Genomic DNA, 18351 nt, shown 5'->3' with positions numbered 1-18351 from the left:
AATTCCATCGGTCCCGGCGACTTTGAAGTGTCTAACCGATTGAGTTCTTCTCGGATGTCATTCATTGTTAGCTCCAGGTTGTCATCAATGCTGGCGGTTGGTGGAGGGCTGATCTCCCAGTTACCCGGGGGTTCGTCAGTGAAAACCGATGCAAAGAAGTTTGAGAGCACTTCTGCCTTTTCGTCGCCTGTGTCAGTTAGCATACCATTTGGTTTTATTAAAGCGGGGATTGCTTCTCTTATGGTAGTTTTTTGGCGCACGTATTTCCAGAACTTTTTCGGATTAGTTTTAACTTCTGATGATATTTCTTTTTCACGTGTGAGTGCCTCCGATCGCGTGGCAGATCTAACTTCATTTCGTTTGGTTTTATATTTGGTTAAATTGTCGGCTGTTTGATAATTTTTGAATGTTTTCCAGGCTTTCTTTTTTTCTTTTATCTTCATGCGCACCGCCCTTGCTAGTGGCATTTGGTTGCCACTGCTGCGTATCTTAATTAAAGGCACGAATTTTTCGACTAACTCTTTCATGCAGTTTTTCCCATGTGCTTAACTGAACGTTTGGGTCAGCTAGATGGTTTCTCATTGAGCATGATATGCTCAATTCAAATTTTTGAAAAATTACATTTCACCCCAAAATTACGCTGTCCGTATTTCGCAAGGTCAAACTTCCAAATATGACCGACTGGCTCAGATTTCCATTAAAGAAATTTGAAGAATATCCTTGAAGTTTTTCCATACGTTGCTACTGTTGGATCTTCTTTAAATAATAAATTACAATCCTTTATAGCTGTTTTTGCTTTTCTGTACGTAAGGACCCGGCATAACTGCGAGTAGCGATCGCGTGCTACGCTGCGGTTTCGTTCGGAAGTTGTTTTTGCGAGCGTAAATTTTTAATTTGCCGCTAATTTAGACTCTTGATGTTTTTCAAGTGATAGTTTTTTTTGACAAATCGTGAGATAATTGTCTTAATTGTAAGCCTTGACCCGAGGCTGAGCGTCTTTTTGAGTTTCAATCAATCATGCATCACGTTGTTTCCGTTGGTCTGCTAAAGACTCAGTTGTCACTCTTTATTCAAACGATCGGTCCCCACTCAGCTATCATAAAATATCTAAGTAGTGCATAGTTATGTTTAGTATTTGTTTTCAGAAGAAGCAATCATGCCTGTTGCAGTCAACGATTTGAAAACAATGACAGTACCTGAGCTCAAAAAACTTCTCATGGAGTATAAGCTGAATGTATCGGGAAAGAAGCAAGATCTCATTACTCGTCTCACTGAATATTTGAATGCACCCACAGAAAAGGCGGCACCTGAACCAGAAAAAGAAATTCAATCAGAGCAACCGAAGGTTAAACCTGCTACCAAAACCACTGCAGTACCCCAGCAAGCAAAAGATTCTACGAAGGAAAATGTAATATATATGTGTATTTTTGATAACAAAAGCTCTTTTTACAGGTGACTGAATCCTTTAACGGAATTTTGGTACTCATTAAGATGTATGCACCCGTTATAACCTAATTTCACCAGCGATAGCAATTGTTTTTTGTAATCGGGAATTAGAATGTTATCGCGTGAACAGCTTTTCTTATAAATCTATAAGAAATACTACGTGCATTTACTGAAGCGCTCCTTTGCTTGAAAATTTTTTTAATTTCATTTTATGTAGTTAATAAATTTTCAATTATAATTGATGAAAAACTTTGAAATTGTTTCCGGCTTTGTGGGTTTTGTCGTAATCTCTCTCGGCTCATTTTCCGCTTTTTTCACTTTTCAGTGATATAATCTAATATTTAGATGTCAATCATAAATTGTTCAAGAAATTCAAATAGCTTCGAGGCCCTTTTTCGTCGCATTTCGAAAGTTGATATTTTTCTGAGTCAGTATTTTTTTCTGTTTACTTGCGCTCATAGACTCTTTTCCAACTGTCTAGTGGTTATGTTCAAATTTACCAACTCTGATTTTGAATATTTTTTTGTTTTTCGTTTTCTGTTCATTTAATTGGTTTTTAATAGGGTTGTATTGCGTAGTCTCGAGGTTGAAATAGTTTTTCATGCTTTTGGCTGTCCATTGTTATGTTTTCGGGTTTTAACGGAGGTTGACCCAATTTTTCGACTTCCTTCTGTATTTACTATATTTTTTATGCAATTCTTTGTTACATCGCAAGTGTTGCGAAGCTCCGCTTCATCTTTGTGTTTCGAATTATGTTCTAAAAAAATGGCGATGGTCCAAGGTAAACGTCAGTCAAATCAACGTTAAAATTAGTGAAACCATATAACAGTTATACTAATTGGAAATACCTATAAATGATTTATTACGCTTGCGATTCGCAAGTGTTATCAAACTGGAATATAGACTTTTTTCGGGTTAACAACTTGTTTAACAGACTCACTTGTATCTTGTTTCATAATGATTTCAAACTTTTGCGATCCCAGTAAACTGAGCTTGGAGGTAACGAATATGCCTTGGACGGCAAAGGTTCTGGGTTTGAATCAGGATCTGTTTTTTAATGGGAAGTATTGTTTCAAATAAAATTTTCGGCCAATTACTTGTATGCTTATCTGGTGTCGGCTTATTTTTCACATCTTGGAATTGTTTTTTTTTTGCTGTGTGCTTTTTTTTTTCAATGATGCTTTTAGTGTTTGATTTACTCCTACAAAATGTAATTGTACTTACCTTGACTTCGTATTTGCTTCTTAGTTTTTTGTTTCGCTGAAAAATTCCTCGGCCTGTTTTTTATCGGCTTAATGACCTAATTTTTGGCTGTGTCAAGGGAAACAGTTTTAACACTCCCTCCCTCATTTTTCATGATGGTTTTTTGTTTACCAATTGTTTTGTTGAAATTTTTTCTTTTTTTTCGTTATGGAAAATTGTTTCCAAAATCTTTGAATTTTTTTAGTTTTTCTCAGAAATTTTCTCAGAGGCTAACAAGTGAAAGACTGCTCACTCCACTGTGAGCCTGCATAATCCTCTAGAGTCTTTTTAATTGACCACTCTGTCTACAGTTATCGAAAAAGTCTGTGGGGAAGTATTTGACCCATATTTTTGTGGGGGAATATTTGACCCATATTTTTGATTGTTCGTTATTTCGAAAACTACTTGCCTCAAAACTGAGTTTTTGGTTTCAATGGATAGAACGGCGTTGAAAAGCTCCCGGCATATGCGGCCACGGCCAATTTTTTTACACATAAAGTTATGGCCCTCGGAATAGTCCAATTTTTGGTTTTTCGACCTCGTTAAACTTTTTGAATCTTCCCTGTCTTATCTTAGATTATGGGTACAATTCAAAAAAACATGTTGTTGGAAGCTCTTTTGCGTACGTGGCTACGCCAAATTTTTCTGATACAAGAGTTATTTATGGCCCTCGGAAGTCTTGATTTTTTGACCGTTTTTCAGTTTTTGTTTTGTTTGAAAACTACACTCACAATTTTGAAGTTTTGGGTTCAATCGAAGTTACAGGTTGCGTGCATTCTTTCGGCATAAGCCGTTTTGCGCTTTTTCACACATAAAGCTATGATGCCTGGAAATATCCAATTTTTGATTTGTTGACTGTTATTGGACTTTTTTTGCTAACTATCCTGTCAAATCTGATGTCATAGGTTTAATCGAAACAACATGTACAAAGTCAACATTTTTGATGGGCTTTGCCCGGTTTGTGTAAGAGAAAAGTTATGACCTTAGACAAGTCGACGTTTTGAAACATCGACAGTTGTTTGGAAATTATTTGACTTTACGCGAAAATTATCTTGTCATTGAGTTCAATCGACAAACCTGGCTTGGAGAATCTTTTCAGCTTAAGGTGTCACAAGCTGCTTTTCGCAGCAATAAGTTATGGATTTGCAGCAATAAGTTATGAATTTAAAAAACCGGTTGCGATAATTGTTAGCGCAGAAGCGGTGACTCCCTAATATTTTGTGTGAGAAATGTTATCTCCATGGGAATATTGATTGTCTCAAAATTTATCTTCTTTCTGATACAAGAAAGATTTTGGGCAAAGTCAATTTTTGAATCACATTTATTGTGCCGCATCAGTGTAACAAATTCATTCAATATCAAGCTCGTACCTCCAGCTTTAGCTGGAACCCTAGTTGTTTTTAGACATACAAAAATTTCAGGTCTCCTAGTTTATTTTCTTCGACTTATGTTTGTGTGGTATCACAAGTGGTGCGAAGCTACGCTTCGTCTCTGTGTTGAAAGTATCCTGAAATTGTTGAACTTTTGCCGCCACAGAAGTTTTTGGATATGCTACTCAAATTAACTAACAATGTAACTGTCAGGGCAACTGATTTATTATTATGCATTAGAAAATATATTAGTTTCAACGTTTTTCCTGTGAATTGATACTTCGTGCAAGTTATTTTTTTTTTTTAAAAACCAGTAGAATCGTGCTAGATAAATAAATTGACAGGACGTTTTTACAACGAGAAGTGAGGCCACAGTTTTCTTAAATTGAAATCACAGATATCAAACACGCGGTACGATAAAGTTGGTGAAGTATGTTCTAAGCAAGTTTTTCAAATACATTTTTGAAAGTTTTTTTGCTACCTACAGAAAAATCTGATCCACAAAACAATGATCAAAGTCATGTGGTTACCATTGCGATCAGAGTATTGCAATCGGTTCATAGATTTTTACAAATAATTTCCCTCCAACGTAGAATAAGAGGTGTCTGGCGCTATACTTCAGCAGGCCGCTTCCGTTTTTGTACAACTGCCGTAACAGCCGAAACTAAAAAAAAAACTAGTTCAAGAGAGTGATAAAATCAGACTAGCAAACCCCTCAACCTCTTTTTTGATAAGCTAAACCAAGATTTGATGGAAAAACAGCTAAAGAAAAAGGAGAAGGAATGACGAGTTCCTCAGGTCGTTTATCCACCAGACGCCGTCCAGTAAGTTTTGGAAAAAGCTTCGCTTCGTAGCAGGATCTCATGCAATCTCTTCTAATGGTAAGAAGCTGTCAGTAGCAACTAATTATTTAACGCTTTTATCGCTCAATACACAAAACTCCGACTAGAAATAGAAAAAACAACAGAAATACCAAGAAAAACACTGAATTTTTTTATCAGCAACGATTTTAGTTAAAAACCACCACCTGAAAGAACTCTGCTGGCCACGTTATATTCATGGAAATCATTTGACATAATCTGCCATCGCCAAGTAATTGGCTCGCAGGCTATCTGAGCGGCAGGCTAGCCAAAACGCAGTTTAGGGGCGCCTTGTTTTCTTTCAGAATCGTACGTACAGACGTCCCCAATGTTCTGTTCTCTCGCCCACTCTTTTGAATGTTTACGTGCTTGATGCACACAGAAATCAAACTTCAGTCTGATTGAGGAGTAAGTGACCTCCAAATATGAATACCCAAATTCTTTTTGTTTTTGAGATGTGACGATTTTTTCCATTTTTATTGAATTTTTCTGTAAACTTAAGAACTTTTTAAGAACCGCAAAATATGAAATTCCCACACGTTATAGTTGAGGGTACTGTTGTCTCCAAATATGACCCCTGAAATTCTCTTACTTTCCGAGATTTTACGTTTTTTATGATATAAAAAAATTCAAAAAAGTAATAAAATCTGGCCTTCAAACATGGCTGCTCTTTACCTTTTAGTTACCGCGATATGGCGTTTTTATCAGTTATCAAATCTTTGAAAAAAGTTAGATCGAATTAGTTTTTTTCCAAATTTTGAGTTTTTTGACCCTTTAGCGGGATGGTGTCAATGATGTCAAGTTTATCTTCGCAGTTGCAGATATGGACTCCATACGTATGATTGCTCAAACTCCTTTTTGTTTTGGAGATACAAAGTTTTTTTGTTTTTCAATATATATTCAAAACTAAGAATTGAAAAGTTTTTTGAAGTTCTTGACTTTCTGACTTCATTTTGTTAAGCTACTCACAGTGGTTGCAGATGGGGTTGCAAAATTCGACTGCTCAGATCCTTTCAGCCTTCAAATTCTGCGTTTTTGAAAAATTTTCAATAGATTTTCCAAAAAATTGCACAATGTTCCAAAGCTCAAGTTTAAATAACAAATTAATGTTAAAAAACGTCTTATGCTTTTTAATTTGTACCCTCTGATTAAATCGTGAATGGCAGCAATTGATTTACGTACGGATGAATGGAAAAAACTAAGTAAATTAAACAGAAATCTAATTGGTGAAATTAGTGATATTGTAAGTGAATAGTCTTTTAGAAAAGTGAAAAGTGATTTTTTGCTCTCGGTCATTTTAGGGTTAATGCGAAGATCCGAAAACCTGTTGTTTGAGAGATCTGTACATTTAACTTTAAAAAAGAACCTTTAGAAAGGAACAATTTTTTTTTATTTCGCTGGCTATTAGCAAGCGTTATCAAATAGGAATATAGACTTTTTTCAGGTTTACAATTAGTTTAACAAACTCCTTGAATCACTTATGATGCTGCAATGCTGCTTACATGCTCAAGTTTATGAAAAATTCAAATTTACTTACCGGGTACTAGTTACTTTTCCTGTATCTTATGCTGTATCTGTATTTCAAACCATTGTACGTTTTTCTACTGATGGTTTTTTGCTTCATGGTTGTCGCCTTAAGCTATGTCGGTTTAGTTTCCAAATTATGAAGTTTACTTTGCATACGCTACTTATATAGCTATCGTGGATCATATGTGAGCGTTACATGAAGTTTTTCCATATATACATTTTTTGAAAATTTGCGGCTGAGTTTCAGCTTATTGGATGTCGAGTTCGATTCTACCGGCTCGTTTTCCATTTTTTAAATTTTCAAATGTGCGGTACTACTATTGAGATCAATAAATTTCTGGCACCAATTTTTTGAATGCCAAATTCAACCCGTCTAGGACCTTTGAAAAACTCAAATGAATTCAAACACGAGAAAATTCCTTTTTGTTTTTTCTTTCTCGTTTTTCTACATCGCTCTTCAATTGTAACATAGTTCGAAGTTCTATTTGCTAATTTTTTCTAATGGTCGAGTCATCCTAAAATTGTTTCATCTAAAGTTGTGCGAAATTCAGTTTCGCTTCTGTAATGAATTAGAAAGCGTTGCTGGATGCCCCAGTCTATTTTCACGGTTGCATTCACTTTCGGTGGTTTTACGTATATTTCATCTATAGACATTTTTCTTGTTCACCAATCTCTGTTTGAAATTAGGATTTTACTGTTTGAAACTCTAAAATTTATCTATTCATTCACATCGACTACTGTCTATCAACTTTATATTGCATTATGTTATAGTATATCTGCAAGATCTGTATTTGTCGATGCAGCTTGGCTGCGTTGGGCACGCTAGTACTTCTTAACGAGCACCCACGTTTTTTATTATGATTTCTGATTAACAAACGAAGATGAGGTAAGTTAATGGTTTGCCAGATTTTTTATTGAGAAAGAAGAATTGGAACTGCCATTAAGTGCTTTTTTTGTCCACAGTTAGTTATAGTAGTAGTTATTGCCCAGTTATTGGGCGTTGTCCCATTACAGACCTCAGTAAATAATAAAATCATCAAGTTGTGATGTCACTTCACTTCTAAAATTTTCTACTACTAGACGAGGTTAACAACACATTTTTTTAGAAGAGGCCAAGGTAATATTTTTTTTCGATTAATTATGACATCTGCGATTCACAAACTGTCCTGAAATGCAGTTGAGAATCCAGGGGATAAATGAAACTAAAAGAATGTACTGCTCTGAATTTGAATTGAGCTAAAGGGCTCATTCTGTGGCCTTTGGTGCAATTACTGAATCGAGAATAAGAGAGGGACTTGGTGGGTGTTCGAAGTGCTCAAACAGTCATGAGTGAGCTATTAAATTTGTTTTCAATTTCGCTATTTATTTCAGGTAAAAAAAGATATCAGAATAAACAAAGAAGTTGCACCAAATTTTCCAAATTGCGTGATGGAGGTACAATTATTAATCAATAACTACGCCGTCTGTAAATTATATCTAAAATTTTTAAAATTATTGGAGCCAATATTAGTATCAACATTTAATTGACAACACTCATCGAAACGGTTACAGTAAACTCCTGGCAACCGTTTTTGCTGAAATTTTACCTAAGTTATGATATTTTGAATGCTTTCTATGAAATTTACTAAAGCGAATTTGGCTTGGCCGTTGCTTGATATTAGTTTTTCCATCAATTGTTTTACAAGATGCAGTAAGAAACCCTTTCTGCTTTCCCTCTTAGTCTTCAAGTATTCATTACATTTGGTTGTCTTCTGGTGACATCTAAAATCACAGTCAGAATTTGAAGTCAATTGTCATGCCGAAAAAACCGATTTTTACGATGCCAGTAATTGGACGAGTGCTAGTATCAACACAGAGGCGAAGCTGCACTTCACAAACAAGACCAATAAAATAAGAAAGGAGGATAAAATCAAAACTTGAAGAAAATCAAAACATAGCCAACGGATAGTTGGAAAAGTGTCAATTAATTTAATGCGACGGCGAAAAATTGACTCATTTTGAGAATATATTTTAACATCCGAATTCCTAAGAAAAAATATATCACATTTAAGCTATTTGAATTTACAGAATATTTTATGACTGATACTTTTCCGAATAAATTGAACAAATTTTTTTGTGTTTTTACTCTTGCGATAAGCAAGAGATTTGCAATCGCGTACTAGATTTTTTCCTGTAGATAACTAAGTTACCAGTGTAGTATCTCTAGTCTAAGAGTATCTCCACTTCTAACCAATTTGTTTAACTGCTGTTGTAAGTGATACTTGATCTACATTCGATTGTCGGATTATTAACAGGATGTTTTGTTTTATTAACTTTTTAAATAGCTTCTGAAACATTTTTTGAATTCAAATTTGAAGAGCGTAAATATAGTTGGTGGATTTTTGTTCAAACGAACTATAAATTTTCTTTTAGAACAGAAAAAAATTTTAAATTTATTTTTGGGTGCACATTTTCTTTTTCTTTCAAAAATTTGTGCAATTAGCTTCAAGTTTTTTAGCGTCATAATTAGATTTGTGCAATTTTATTCAAATTCATTCAAGGTGATGATACATAGTAGTGTTATGAAAATTTTATAAAAAATAAAAATAATATTTCAGGATTTTTTTTCTGCAAATTTGGAATGGCTGTTTCGATGTAATCAAAAAGCTTTTAGAAATCAAAAGGGTTAAATTTTAAAAAATATTTTTTTTGGAAAATTTTGTTGCAGTTTTTCACATTGGCAAACAATTTTGTATTGAAAGTCGTGCGAAACTCCGTTTTGCCTCTGTGTTACCTTTATTATAGTAATGTTATTCAATAAAAAAACTCAACATATTTGGCAAACGTAGCTTAGTGATAACGTCCATGCCCGACACAACGAAGTTCCGAAGCTGGCCAGAACCTGTTTCCTCGAAATTTTTGATTATTTTTTTTTGTATTGTTTCGGTTTGATAAGTTTCGGCCTATATTATTTTGGCTCAGTGGCCTCAACCTGTGTCGGTCGTCGAGAATAAAGTTTGTGTGTGTGTGTGCGTGCGCGTGTTTTGAGGGTGAGGGGGACTTAATAATAGTTTTTAAGTAATTTTTAAATTTTTTTGATTAAACTTTTTGATAAAAATTTTTTTGTCTTAAACTTTTAAAATTTTTTTTGTGTTTTTTTATCAATTGTTATCAATTGTTTTCTCAATCAATCCGTAACAGCCGAAACTAAAAAAAAAACTAGTTCAAGAGAGTGATAAAATCAGACTAGCAAACCCCTCAACCTCTTTTTTGATAAGCTAAACCAAGATTTGATGGAAAAACAGCTAAAGAAAAAGGAGAAGGAATGACGAGTTCCTCAGGTCGTTTATCCACCAGACGCCGTCCAGTAAGTTTTGGAAAAAGCTTCGCTTCGTAGCAGGATCTCATGCAATCTCTTCTAATGGTAAGAAGCTGTCAGTAGCAACTAATTATTTAACGCTTTTATCGCTCAATACACAAAACTCCGACTAGAAATAGAAAAAACAACAGAAATACCAAGAAAAACACTGAATTTTTTTATCAGCAACGATTTTAGTTAAAAACCACCACCTGAAAGAACTCTGCTGGCCACGTTATATTCATGGAAATCATTTGACATAATCTGCCATCGCCAAGTAATTGGCTCGCAGGCTATCTGAGCGGCAGGCTAGCCAAAACGCAGTTTAGGGGCGCCTTGTTTTCTTTCAGAATCGTACGTACAGACGTCCCCAATGTTCTGTTATCTCGCCCACTCTTTTGAATGTTTACGTGCTTGATGCACACAGAAATCAAACTTCAGTCTGATTGAGGAGTAAGTGACCTCCAAATATGAATACCCAAATTCTTTTTGTTTTTGAGATGTGACGATTTTTTCCATTTTTATTGAATTTTTCTGTAAACTTAAGAACTTTTTAAGAACCGCAAAATATGAAATTCCCACACGTTATAGTTGAGGGTACTGTTGTCTCCAAATATGACCCCTGAAATTCTCTTACTTTCCGAGATTTTACGTTTTTTATGATATAAAAAAATTCAAAAAAGTAATAAAATCTGGCCTTCAAACATGGCTGCTCTTTACCTTTTAGTTACCGCGATATGGCGTTTTTATCAGTTATCAAATCTTTGAAAAAAGTTAGATCGAATTAGTTTTTTTCCAAATTTTGAGTTTTTTGACCCTTTAGCGGGATGGTGTCAATGATGTCAAGTTTATCTTCGCAGTTGCAGATATGGACTCCATACGTATGATTGCTCAAACTCCTTTTTGTTTTGGAGATACAAAGTTTTTTTGTTTTTCAATATATATTCAAAACTAAGAATTGAAAAGTTTTTTGAAGTTCTTGACTTTCTGACTTCATTTTGTTAAGCTACTCACAGTGGTTGCAGATGGGGTTGCAAAATTCGACTGCTCAGATCCTTTCAGCCTTCAAATTCTGCGTTTTTGAAAAATTTTCAATAGATTTTCCAAAAAATTGCACAATGTTCCAAAGCTCAAGTTTAAATAACAAATTAATGTTAAAAAACGTCTTATGCTTTTTAATTTGTACCCTCTGATTAAATCGTGAATGGCAGCAATTGATTTACGTACGGATGAATGGAAAAAACTAAGTAAATTAAACAGAAATCTAATTGGTGAAATTAGTGATATTGTAAGTGAATAGTCTTTTAGAAAAGTGAAAAGTGATTTTTTGCTCTCGGTCATTTTAGGGTTAATGCGAAGATCCGAAAACCTGTTGTTTGAGAGATCTGTACATTTAACTTTAAAAAAGAACCTTTAGAAAGGAACAATTTTTTTTAATTTCGCTGGCTATTAGCAAGCGTTATCAAATAGGAATATAGACTTTTTTCCGGTTTACAATTAGTTTAACAAACTCCTTGAATCACTTATGATGCTGCAATGCTGCTTACATGCTCAAGTTTATGAAAAATTCAAATTTACTTACCGGGTACTAGTTACTTTTCCTGTATCTTATGCTGTATCTGTATTTCAAACCATTGTACGTTTTTCTACTGATGGTTTTTTGCTTCATGGTTGTCGCCTTAAGCTATGTCGGTTTAGTTTCCAAATTATGAAGTTTACTTTGCATACGCTACTTATATAGCTATCGTGGATCATATGTGAGCGTTACATGAAGTTTTTCCATATATACATTTTTTGAAAATTTGCGGCTGAGTTTCAGCTTATTGGATGTCGAGTTCGATTCTACCGGCTCGTTTTCCATTTTTTAAATTTTCAAATGTGCGGTACTACTATTGAGATCAATAAATTTCTGGCACCAATTTTTTGAATGCCAAATTCAACCCGTCTAGGACCTTTGAAAAACTCAAATGAATTCAAACACGAGAAAATTCCTTTTTGTTTTTTCTTTCTCGTTTTTCTACATCGCTCTTCAATTGTAACATAGTTCGAAGTTCTATTTGCTAATTTTTTCTAATGGTCGAGTCATCCTAAAATTGTTTCATCTAAAGTTGTGCGAAATTCAGTTTCGCTTCTGTAATGAATTAGAAAGCGTTGCTGGATGCCCCAGTCTATTTTCACGGTTGCATTCACTTTCGGTGGTTTTACGTATATTTCATCTATAGACATTTTTCTTGTTCACCAATCTCTGTTTGAAATTAGGATTTTACTGTTTGAAACTCTAAAATTTATCTATTCATTCACATCGACTACTGTCTATCAACTTTATATTGCATTATGTTATAGTATATCTGCAAGATCTGTATTTGTCGATGCAGCTTGGCTGCGTTGGGCACGCTAGTACTTCTTAACGAGCACCCACGTTTTTTATTATGATTTCTGATTAACAAACGAAGATGAGGTAAGTTAATGGTTTGCCAGATTTTTTATTGAGAAAGAAGAATTGGAACTGCCATTAAGTGCTTTTTTTGTCCACAGTTAGTTATAGTAGTAGTTATTGCCCAGTTATTGGGCGTTGTCCCATTACAGACCTCAGTAAATAATAAAATCATCAAGTTGTGATGTCACTTCACTTCTAAAATTTTCTACTACTAGACGAGGTTAACAACACATTTTTTTAGAAGAGGCCAAGGTAATATTTTTTTTCGATTAATTATGACATCTGCGATTCACAAACTGTCCTGAAATGCAGTTGAGAATCCAGGGGATAAATGAAACTAAAAGAATGTACTGCTCTGAATTTGAATTGAGCTAAAGGGCTCATTCTGTGGCCTTTGGTGCAATTACTGAATCGAGAATAAGAGAGGGACTTGGTGGGTGTTCGAAGTGCTCAAACAGTCATGAGTGAGCTATTAAATTTGTTTTCAATTTCGCTATTTATTTCAGGTAAAAAAAGATATCAGAATAAACAAAGAAGTTGCACCAAATTTTCCAAATTGCGTGATGGAGGTACAATTATTAATCAATAACTACGCCGTCTGTAAATTATATCTAAAATTTTTAAAATTATTGGAGCCAATATTAGTATCAACATTTAATTGACAACACTCATCGAAACGGTTACAGTAAACTCCTGGCAACCGTTTTTGCTGAAATTTTACCTAAGTTATGATATTTTGAATGCTTTCTATGAAATTTACTAAAGCGAATTTGGCTTGGCCGTTGCTTGATATTAGTTTTTCCATAAATTGTTTTGCAAGATGCAGTAAGAAACCCTTTCTGCTTTCCCTCTTAGTCTTCAAGTATTCATTACATTTGGTTGTCTTCTGGTGACATCTAAAATCACAGTCAGAATTTGAAGTCAATTGTCATGCCGAAAAAACCGATTTTTACGATGCCAGTAATTGGACGAGTGCTAGTATCAACACAGAGGCGAAGCTGCACTTCACAAACAAGACCAATAAAATAAGAAAGGAGGATAAAATCAAAACTTGAAGAAAATCAAAACATAGCCAACGGATAGTTGGAAAAGTGTCAATTAATTTAATGCGACGGCGAAAAATTGACTCATTTTGAGAATATATTTTAACATCCGAATTCCTAAGAAAAAATATATCACATTTAAGCTATTTGAATTTACAGAATATTTTATGACTGATACTTTTCCGAATAAATTGAACAAATTTTTTTGTGTTTTTACTCTTGCGATAAGCAAGAGATTTGCAATCGCGTACTAGATTTTTTCCTGTAGATAACTAAGTTACCAGTGTAGTATCTCTAGTCTAAGAGTATCTCCACTTCTAACCAATTTGTTTAACTGCTGTTGTAAGTGATACTTGATCTACATTCGATTGTCGGATTATTAACAGGATGTTTTGTTTTATTAACTTTTTAAATAGCTTCTGAAACATTTTTTGAATTCAAATTTGAAGAGCGTAAATATAGTTGGTGGATTTTTGTTCAAACGAACTATAAATTTTCTTTTAGAACAGAAAAAAATTTTAAATTTATTTTTGGGTGCACATTTTCTTTTTCTTTCAAAAATTTGTGCAATTAGCTTCAAGTTTTTTAGCGTCATAATTAGATTTGTGCAATTTTATTCAAATTCATTCAAGGTGATGATACATAGTAGTGTTATGAAAATTTTATAAAAAATAAAAATAATATTTCAGGATTTTTTTTCTGCAAATTTGGAATGGCTGTTTCGATGTAATCAAAAAGCTTTTAGAAATCAAAAGGGTTAAATTTTAAAAAATATTTTTTTTGGAAAATTTTGTTGCAGTTTTTCACATTGGCAAACAATTTTGTATTGAAAGTCGTGCGAAACTCCGTTTTGCCTCTGTGTTACCTTTATTATAGTAATGTTATTCAATAAAAAAACTCAACATATTTGGCAAACGTAGCTTAGTGATAACGTCCATGCCCGACACAACGAAGTTCCGAAGCTGGCCAGAACCTGTTTCCTCGAAATTTTTGATTATTTTTTTTTGTATTGTTTCGGTTTGATAAGTTTCGGCCTATATTATTTTGGCTCAGTGGCCTCAACCTGTGTCGGTCGTCGAGAATAAAGTTTGTGTGTGTGTGTGCGTGCGCGTGTTTTGAGGGTGAGGGGGACTTAATAATAGTTTTTAAGTAATTTTTAAATTTTTTTGATTAAACTTTTTGATAAAAATTTTTTTGTCTTAAACTTTTTAAATTTTTTTTGTGTTTTTTTTTCGACTTAATAGTTTCGGTTTGTTTTATATCGGTTTAGTGGCCTCATATTGTTTCATTCGACGGGTGAATAAAGGAATGTGTGTTTTGAGAATGAGGGGGAAAGTTTTTATAAGTCTTGTTGATTTTTTTTCAGATTAAGTGATTTCTGTTTAGGTGTTTTCGGCTTTGGTACCGCTTGGTAAATTTTTTTCGATCTGAGTTTTACTTTCTATTGCCTTGGCTTGTTTTTCATTTTGAAACTAGCTCTATAGGCTCTTTTTCCTTTCTTCCACCTCACGCGAGCATCCATTTTGTAGTCTAACGAGTAGTTTTACAAGGTTGATTATGAAGACCAAGTATGTTTGTCATGGCCTAATTTATCTGCATGTCAATTTTTATGACAATCGGACAATATGAACAGGAATTTAAATTATAATAATTTTTTTTGAAGGTGGGGAAAGGAAAAGGGCCGCTCTATTCATTTTGATAGATTTAGTTTTCTATTTTTTTATTTGAAGCCGCTTTCATGTTTTGTATAGCAAGTGTGCGAAGCTCAGCTTCACCTCTGTGTACAATTTTAGATTTTTTTCTAAGGTTTTTTGACCTTTATGAATGAATGGTTTCGGCCATTTTAAGCTTGCGATTAAGAAAAGTTATTAACTCGGAATATAGATTTTTCGGGCTTGTTTAAAAAATCACTGGAATCAGCTAAAACACGTGGAATCCTTTCATGTGCAGAGCTGAGAGCTCAATTTCTTGAAAATTTAATTTTAACTCGTGGACTACATTACACTACACTTTGAAAGTTATATTAGTATTCTTGAAAGTTTATATTGTTGGTATATTATGTAGTTATGTCGTTTTAATCAAGACAATTTGAAGTTTGTTCAGATTTGAGTTGTTCTTACGAGAACTGATTGTAATTTTGATTTATTGACGTAATTATTAAATTAAATAGAAATGTTGTATAATTTCGCTTTCAACTTTTGTTCGCTTAAAAGGTTAATTAGTCTTTACACGAGCCAGCTAACTCGCGTAGTGTCATAGTCTTTTCTCGATACAAGTCATAATCTTATCAATTCTAGTATGCCTTGCATCATAAGTCATACTGTATCCCACTTTTAGACATATCGGCTGGCGAAATTGTAATGAAAATGGGTAATTCGCAATGTGCCTGTGCAAAAAAACGAAGCTGGAGGCGAATTAATCTCGTGTACAGGAAATAGCAACCCTTTTAATTGTTGAATACGCTTAATTTTTTCAGAATACCCCAAAAGAGGAAACAGTTGCAGTCAAAAGCATTTCCGAAATGACAGAAGCCGAAAAATTGCAACGCAGAGCTGAAAAGTTCGGAACGAAGAATGACGAGCTAAAGAAAGCGGAGCGAGCTGAACGATTCGGCGTCGTTCTATCAAGTAGTAGCACTTCCGTTTCTGCGAAGGAAATTAAGGCCAATGACGTCAATGTGGATCCAGAGACACTCAAGAGACGAGCAGAAAGGTTCGGAGAAGTAACGAACTCGAAACTTGCAAAAATTGAAGACAGTGAGAAGAAATCGGAGAGAGCCAAGAGGTTTGGTGTCCCTAACAGTGACCCTTCGGCCGAGACGGCGGCCAAAGAAGCTAGAGCCGAACGCTTCAAGACTCAGCTAGGTAAAGGTGAAATATTGATGTTTTCGTTGTTCACTATTTGTTTTCCCCTCGAAACTACACCGAAAAGGTTGCCGCTAACATATATATATATATATGGATTAACAACTTGACTTCATAAGTTGATGTGTAATAAAAAAAATTCTTCCTTTTCTAAGACTCGATAAACTCAGTGAATACTGTTAGATAGGTCGTGATGATTTTTTGTTTCTGTTACTGGAAAAATTTTAAAGTTTGTTCACGCTCAAATATGATTTTTCGTGGTTTGCTTTCTGATATCTTTTTTTAGTTTAGTTCATTTCATTTGTTAAAAGGAAGGCAAACTCCACTATCGACGAGCAAAAGTGTAAAGGTCGCGAAAAACGTGATCAACTTCTAGTTTCGAAAGTATTTTTTTTTTCACATTTCCCAGCGGAATAAAAACTTTACCTATTGATCCAGTTTTTCAAATGTGCTGAATCGAAAAATTGTCAATCATGAAGGTTCGTGAATTTCAAAGAGCTTTAAGGCCATATAATTTTCTTTTTTAAGTTCGAAAGTTGAAAATTTTTCAAGATTAAGTCATTTTCTTTTTTCTTGCGTTCATTGTCTCTTTCCCAACTGTGTTGGCTATGTTTTAAATTTTGGTCTTAACCTAGAGAGTGAAATCGGTTTCAAGGTGAAGTAATTTAAGTCATAATATATTTGCGGGTTCAATCAGAAATATCTTAACCGATTATAGGAAACCCAGACGATGAGATGAAGAAGAAACGTGCAGAGAAGTTCGGACTGATCACTGCTGCATAAGCGTAAACAGAACTGGCATGCAAAGACCCTATTTAAAAAAGTTGTTTGCAATATCTTCTCAATTTACACTTTATATATATTCCTTTGATCGCGAAATTTATCCTCAAAGCTGGTGGCCGTACTTTGTAATTGATTCTTGATGCGCGTAATCTAAAAGAACATTGTGGAATCGAAGTGATAGATATAAATGAGGCTCATCTAGTGGGAGAATTTTTTGCCTAGTTTTATGTGCTGTTTTATGTTATTGTTGTGAATTGACCTTTCTTCGAATTCTTTTGCAACAATCCTTCAGACACACTTCAAAGTGAACAGCAGTAGAGAAATCAAGCCTTCGTTACTAAAGAAAGTATGAATTTCTTCTAAAGAGATGAAAACAAATTTTAACGTGTATTTGAACGGTATTCAATTTAAATTTAACCCCTAGAGGACGGCAAATGAGACCCTTAGCGTGTTTAAATGCTTCTCGGAGTTTGAGTACTAATGTTTTTACACATACAAAGCGTAGTGTAATACTACGAAGTAATTTTTTCCCATGCAAAATCGGAAAAATGTGCCCATATGGTGGTACTATGGTGATTCCAGTCATTGGCAATTTAAAGCTTATGTAGTTGCTTTATTGGTAGCTAGCGTTAGTTTCTTTCCAAGCGACCGTTGCGCAGATGCGAGGAAGTGAGACTCGTAATCGACTGGTCAGAGGGTGAATTCCGGCACATTGAAATTTATAACAACTGTAGCTGAATTATTGGCGCCGAGTCGTCGTAGTTTTGCAAGCGATCGTAGCGCAGATGCAAGAACGTGAGGCGCAAAGGAGGTTCGGTTCCGGCATATAGCAAAATAATGGCATTTTTATTCCAACCATTGAAAACGAGGAGAGAACTTGGTATTCTTTTTCCCGTTTCTTCTTGTTTTTCCCCATCAAAATCAGGAACCACAAATAAGCATCGAAAAGTGACATCGAAGGACAATGCGAAAATTTGTCAAATTGAAGAGAAAAACAGGTTAAGCGATTGAGGTTGGAAATTGGTTATCTGGGATAAGAAATATTGACTTAAGTAAAAAAAAAAAACTAGTTCTAAGAGCCTCCTTTAGCGCTTTCTAGTCCAAAAAAATAATGTGCTAAAATTTAAGTTTAATTCGTTTTATGAATACAATTGTTATCGATTATGTTAGTTCAAAGTTTTTTTTCGTGTTTATAATTCTCTTTCATCACACCACGCTCAAAAAACTACACTAATTTGAAAAAAAAATGATAGAAAAACCTTACATAATTTTTAATGAATGTGATTGGAAAGTTCTGTTCTATCTGCGCAGCATTCGGCTTCCTTGTTTCACTTTGTTTTTGATTTTTCAGTTTTTTTTTGCTTGAGTTTGCGAACTGTAGCTTCTTGTCTGTTCAATATCGCTGAGGTGTATCATAAAGTAACCTTTTGTTAAACTACAAA

At 34.3% G+C, this 18351-nt stretch overlaps 3 protein-coding genes across 4 annotated transcripts in view; 2 read left to right on the top strand and 1 right to left on the bottom strand.

The window, feature by feature from the left end:
- LOC134844416 (UBX domain-containing protein 1-like) overlaps nt 1–18351 on the bottom strand; it is a 583758-nt gene that overhangs the window by 100233 nt on the left and 465174 nt on the right. The gene's annotated exons all lie outside the window — the stretch shown is intronic.
- Nucleotides 1–18351, top strand: part of LOC134844457 (propionyl-CoA carboxylase beta chain, mitochondrial-like) — a 293941-nt gene that overhangs the window by 53422 nt on the left and 222168 nt on the right. The gene's annotated exons all lie outside the window — the stretch shown is intronic.
- LOC134844121 (SAP domain-containing ribonucleoprotein-like) lies at nt 1150–17179 on the top strand. Of its 2 annotated transcripts, none has more exons than XM_063860622.1 (3): nt 1150–1408; nt 15739–16126; nt 16845–17179. In XM_063860622.1, the coding sequence occupies exons 1-3, from the start codon at nt 1157–1159 to the stop codon at nt 16907–16909; spliced, it is 705 nt and encodes a 234-aa protein (XP_063716692.1). In that variant the 5' UTR covers nt 1150–1156; the 3' UTR covers nt 16910–17179. The 2 variants fall into 2 exon arrangements, with proteins under 2 accessions (XP_063716692.1, XP_063716691.1); XM_063860621.1 differs by having other exon boundaries at nt 15739–16132.

This window comes from Symsagittifera roscoffensis, chromosome 4 (genome assembly GCF_963678635.1).
Source record: "Symsagittifera roscoffensis chromosome 4, txSymRosc1.1, whole genome shotgun sequence".
NCBI classification, from domain to species: Eukaryota; Metazoa; Xenacoelomorpha; order Acoela; family Convolutidae; genus Symsagittifera; species Symsagittifera roscoffensis.
The sequence above is the reverse complement of the archived record's forward strand: the minus strand, read 5'-3'. Positions and strand labels throughout refer to the sequence as shown.

What these genes read in the sequence shown, in the direction of transcription:
- LOC134844121 (XM_063860621.1), top strand. Translation starts at nt 1,157, where the DNA reads ATGCCTGTTGCAGTCAACGATTTGAAAACAATGACAGTACCTGAGCTC. An exon ending in AAGATTCTACGAAGGAAAAT is followed by an intron (nt 1,409 to 15,738) that starts GTAATATATATG and finishes TAATTTTTTCAG; the next exon opens with AATACCCCAAAAGAGGAAAC. An exon ending in CAAGACTCAGCTAGGTAAAG is followed by an intron (nt 16,133 to 16,844) that starts GTGAAATATTGA and finishes AACCGATTATAG; the next exon opens with GAAACCCAGACGATGAGATG.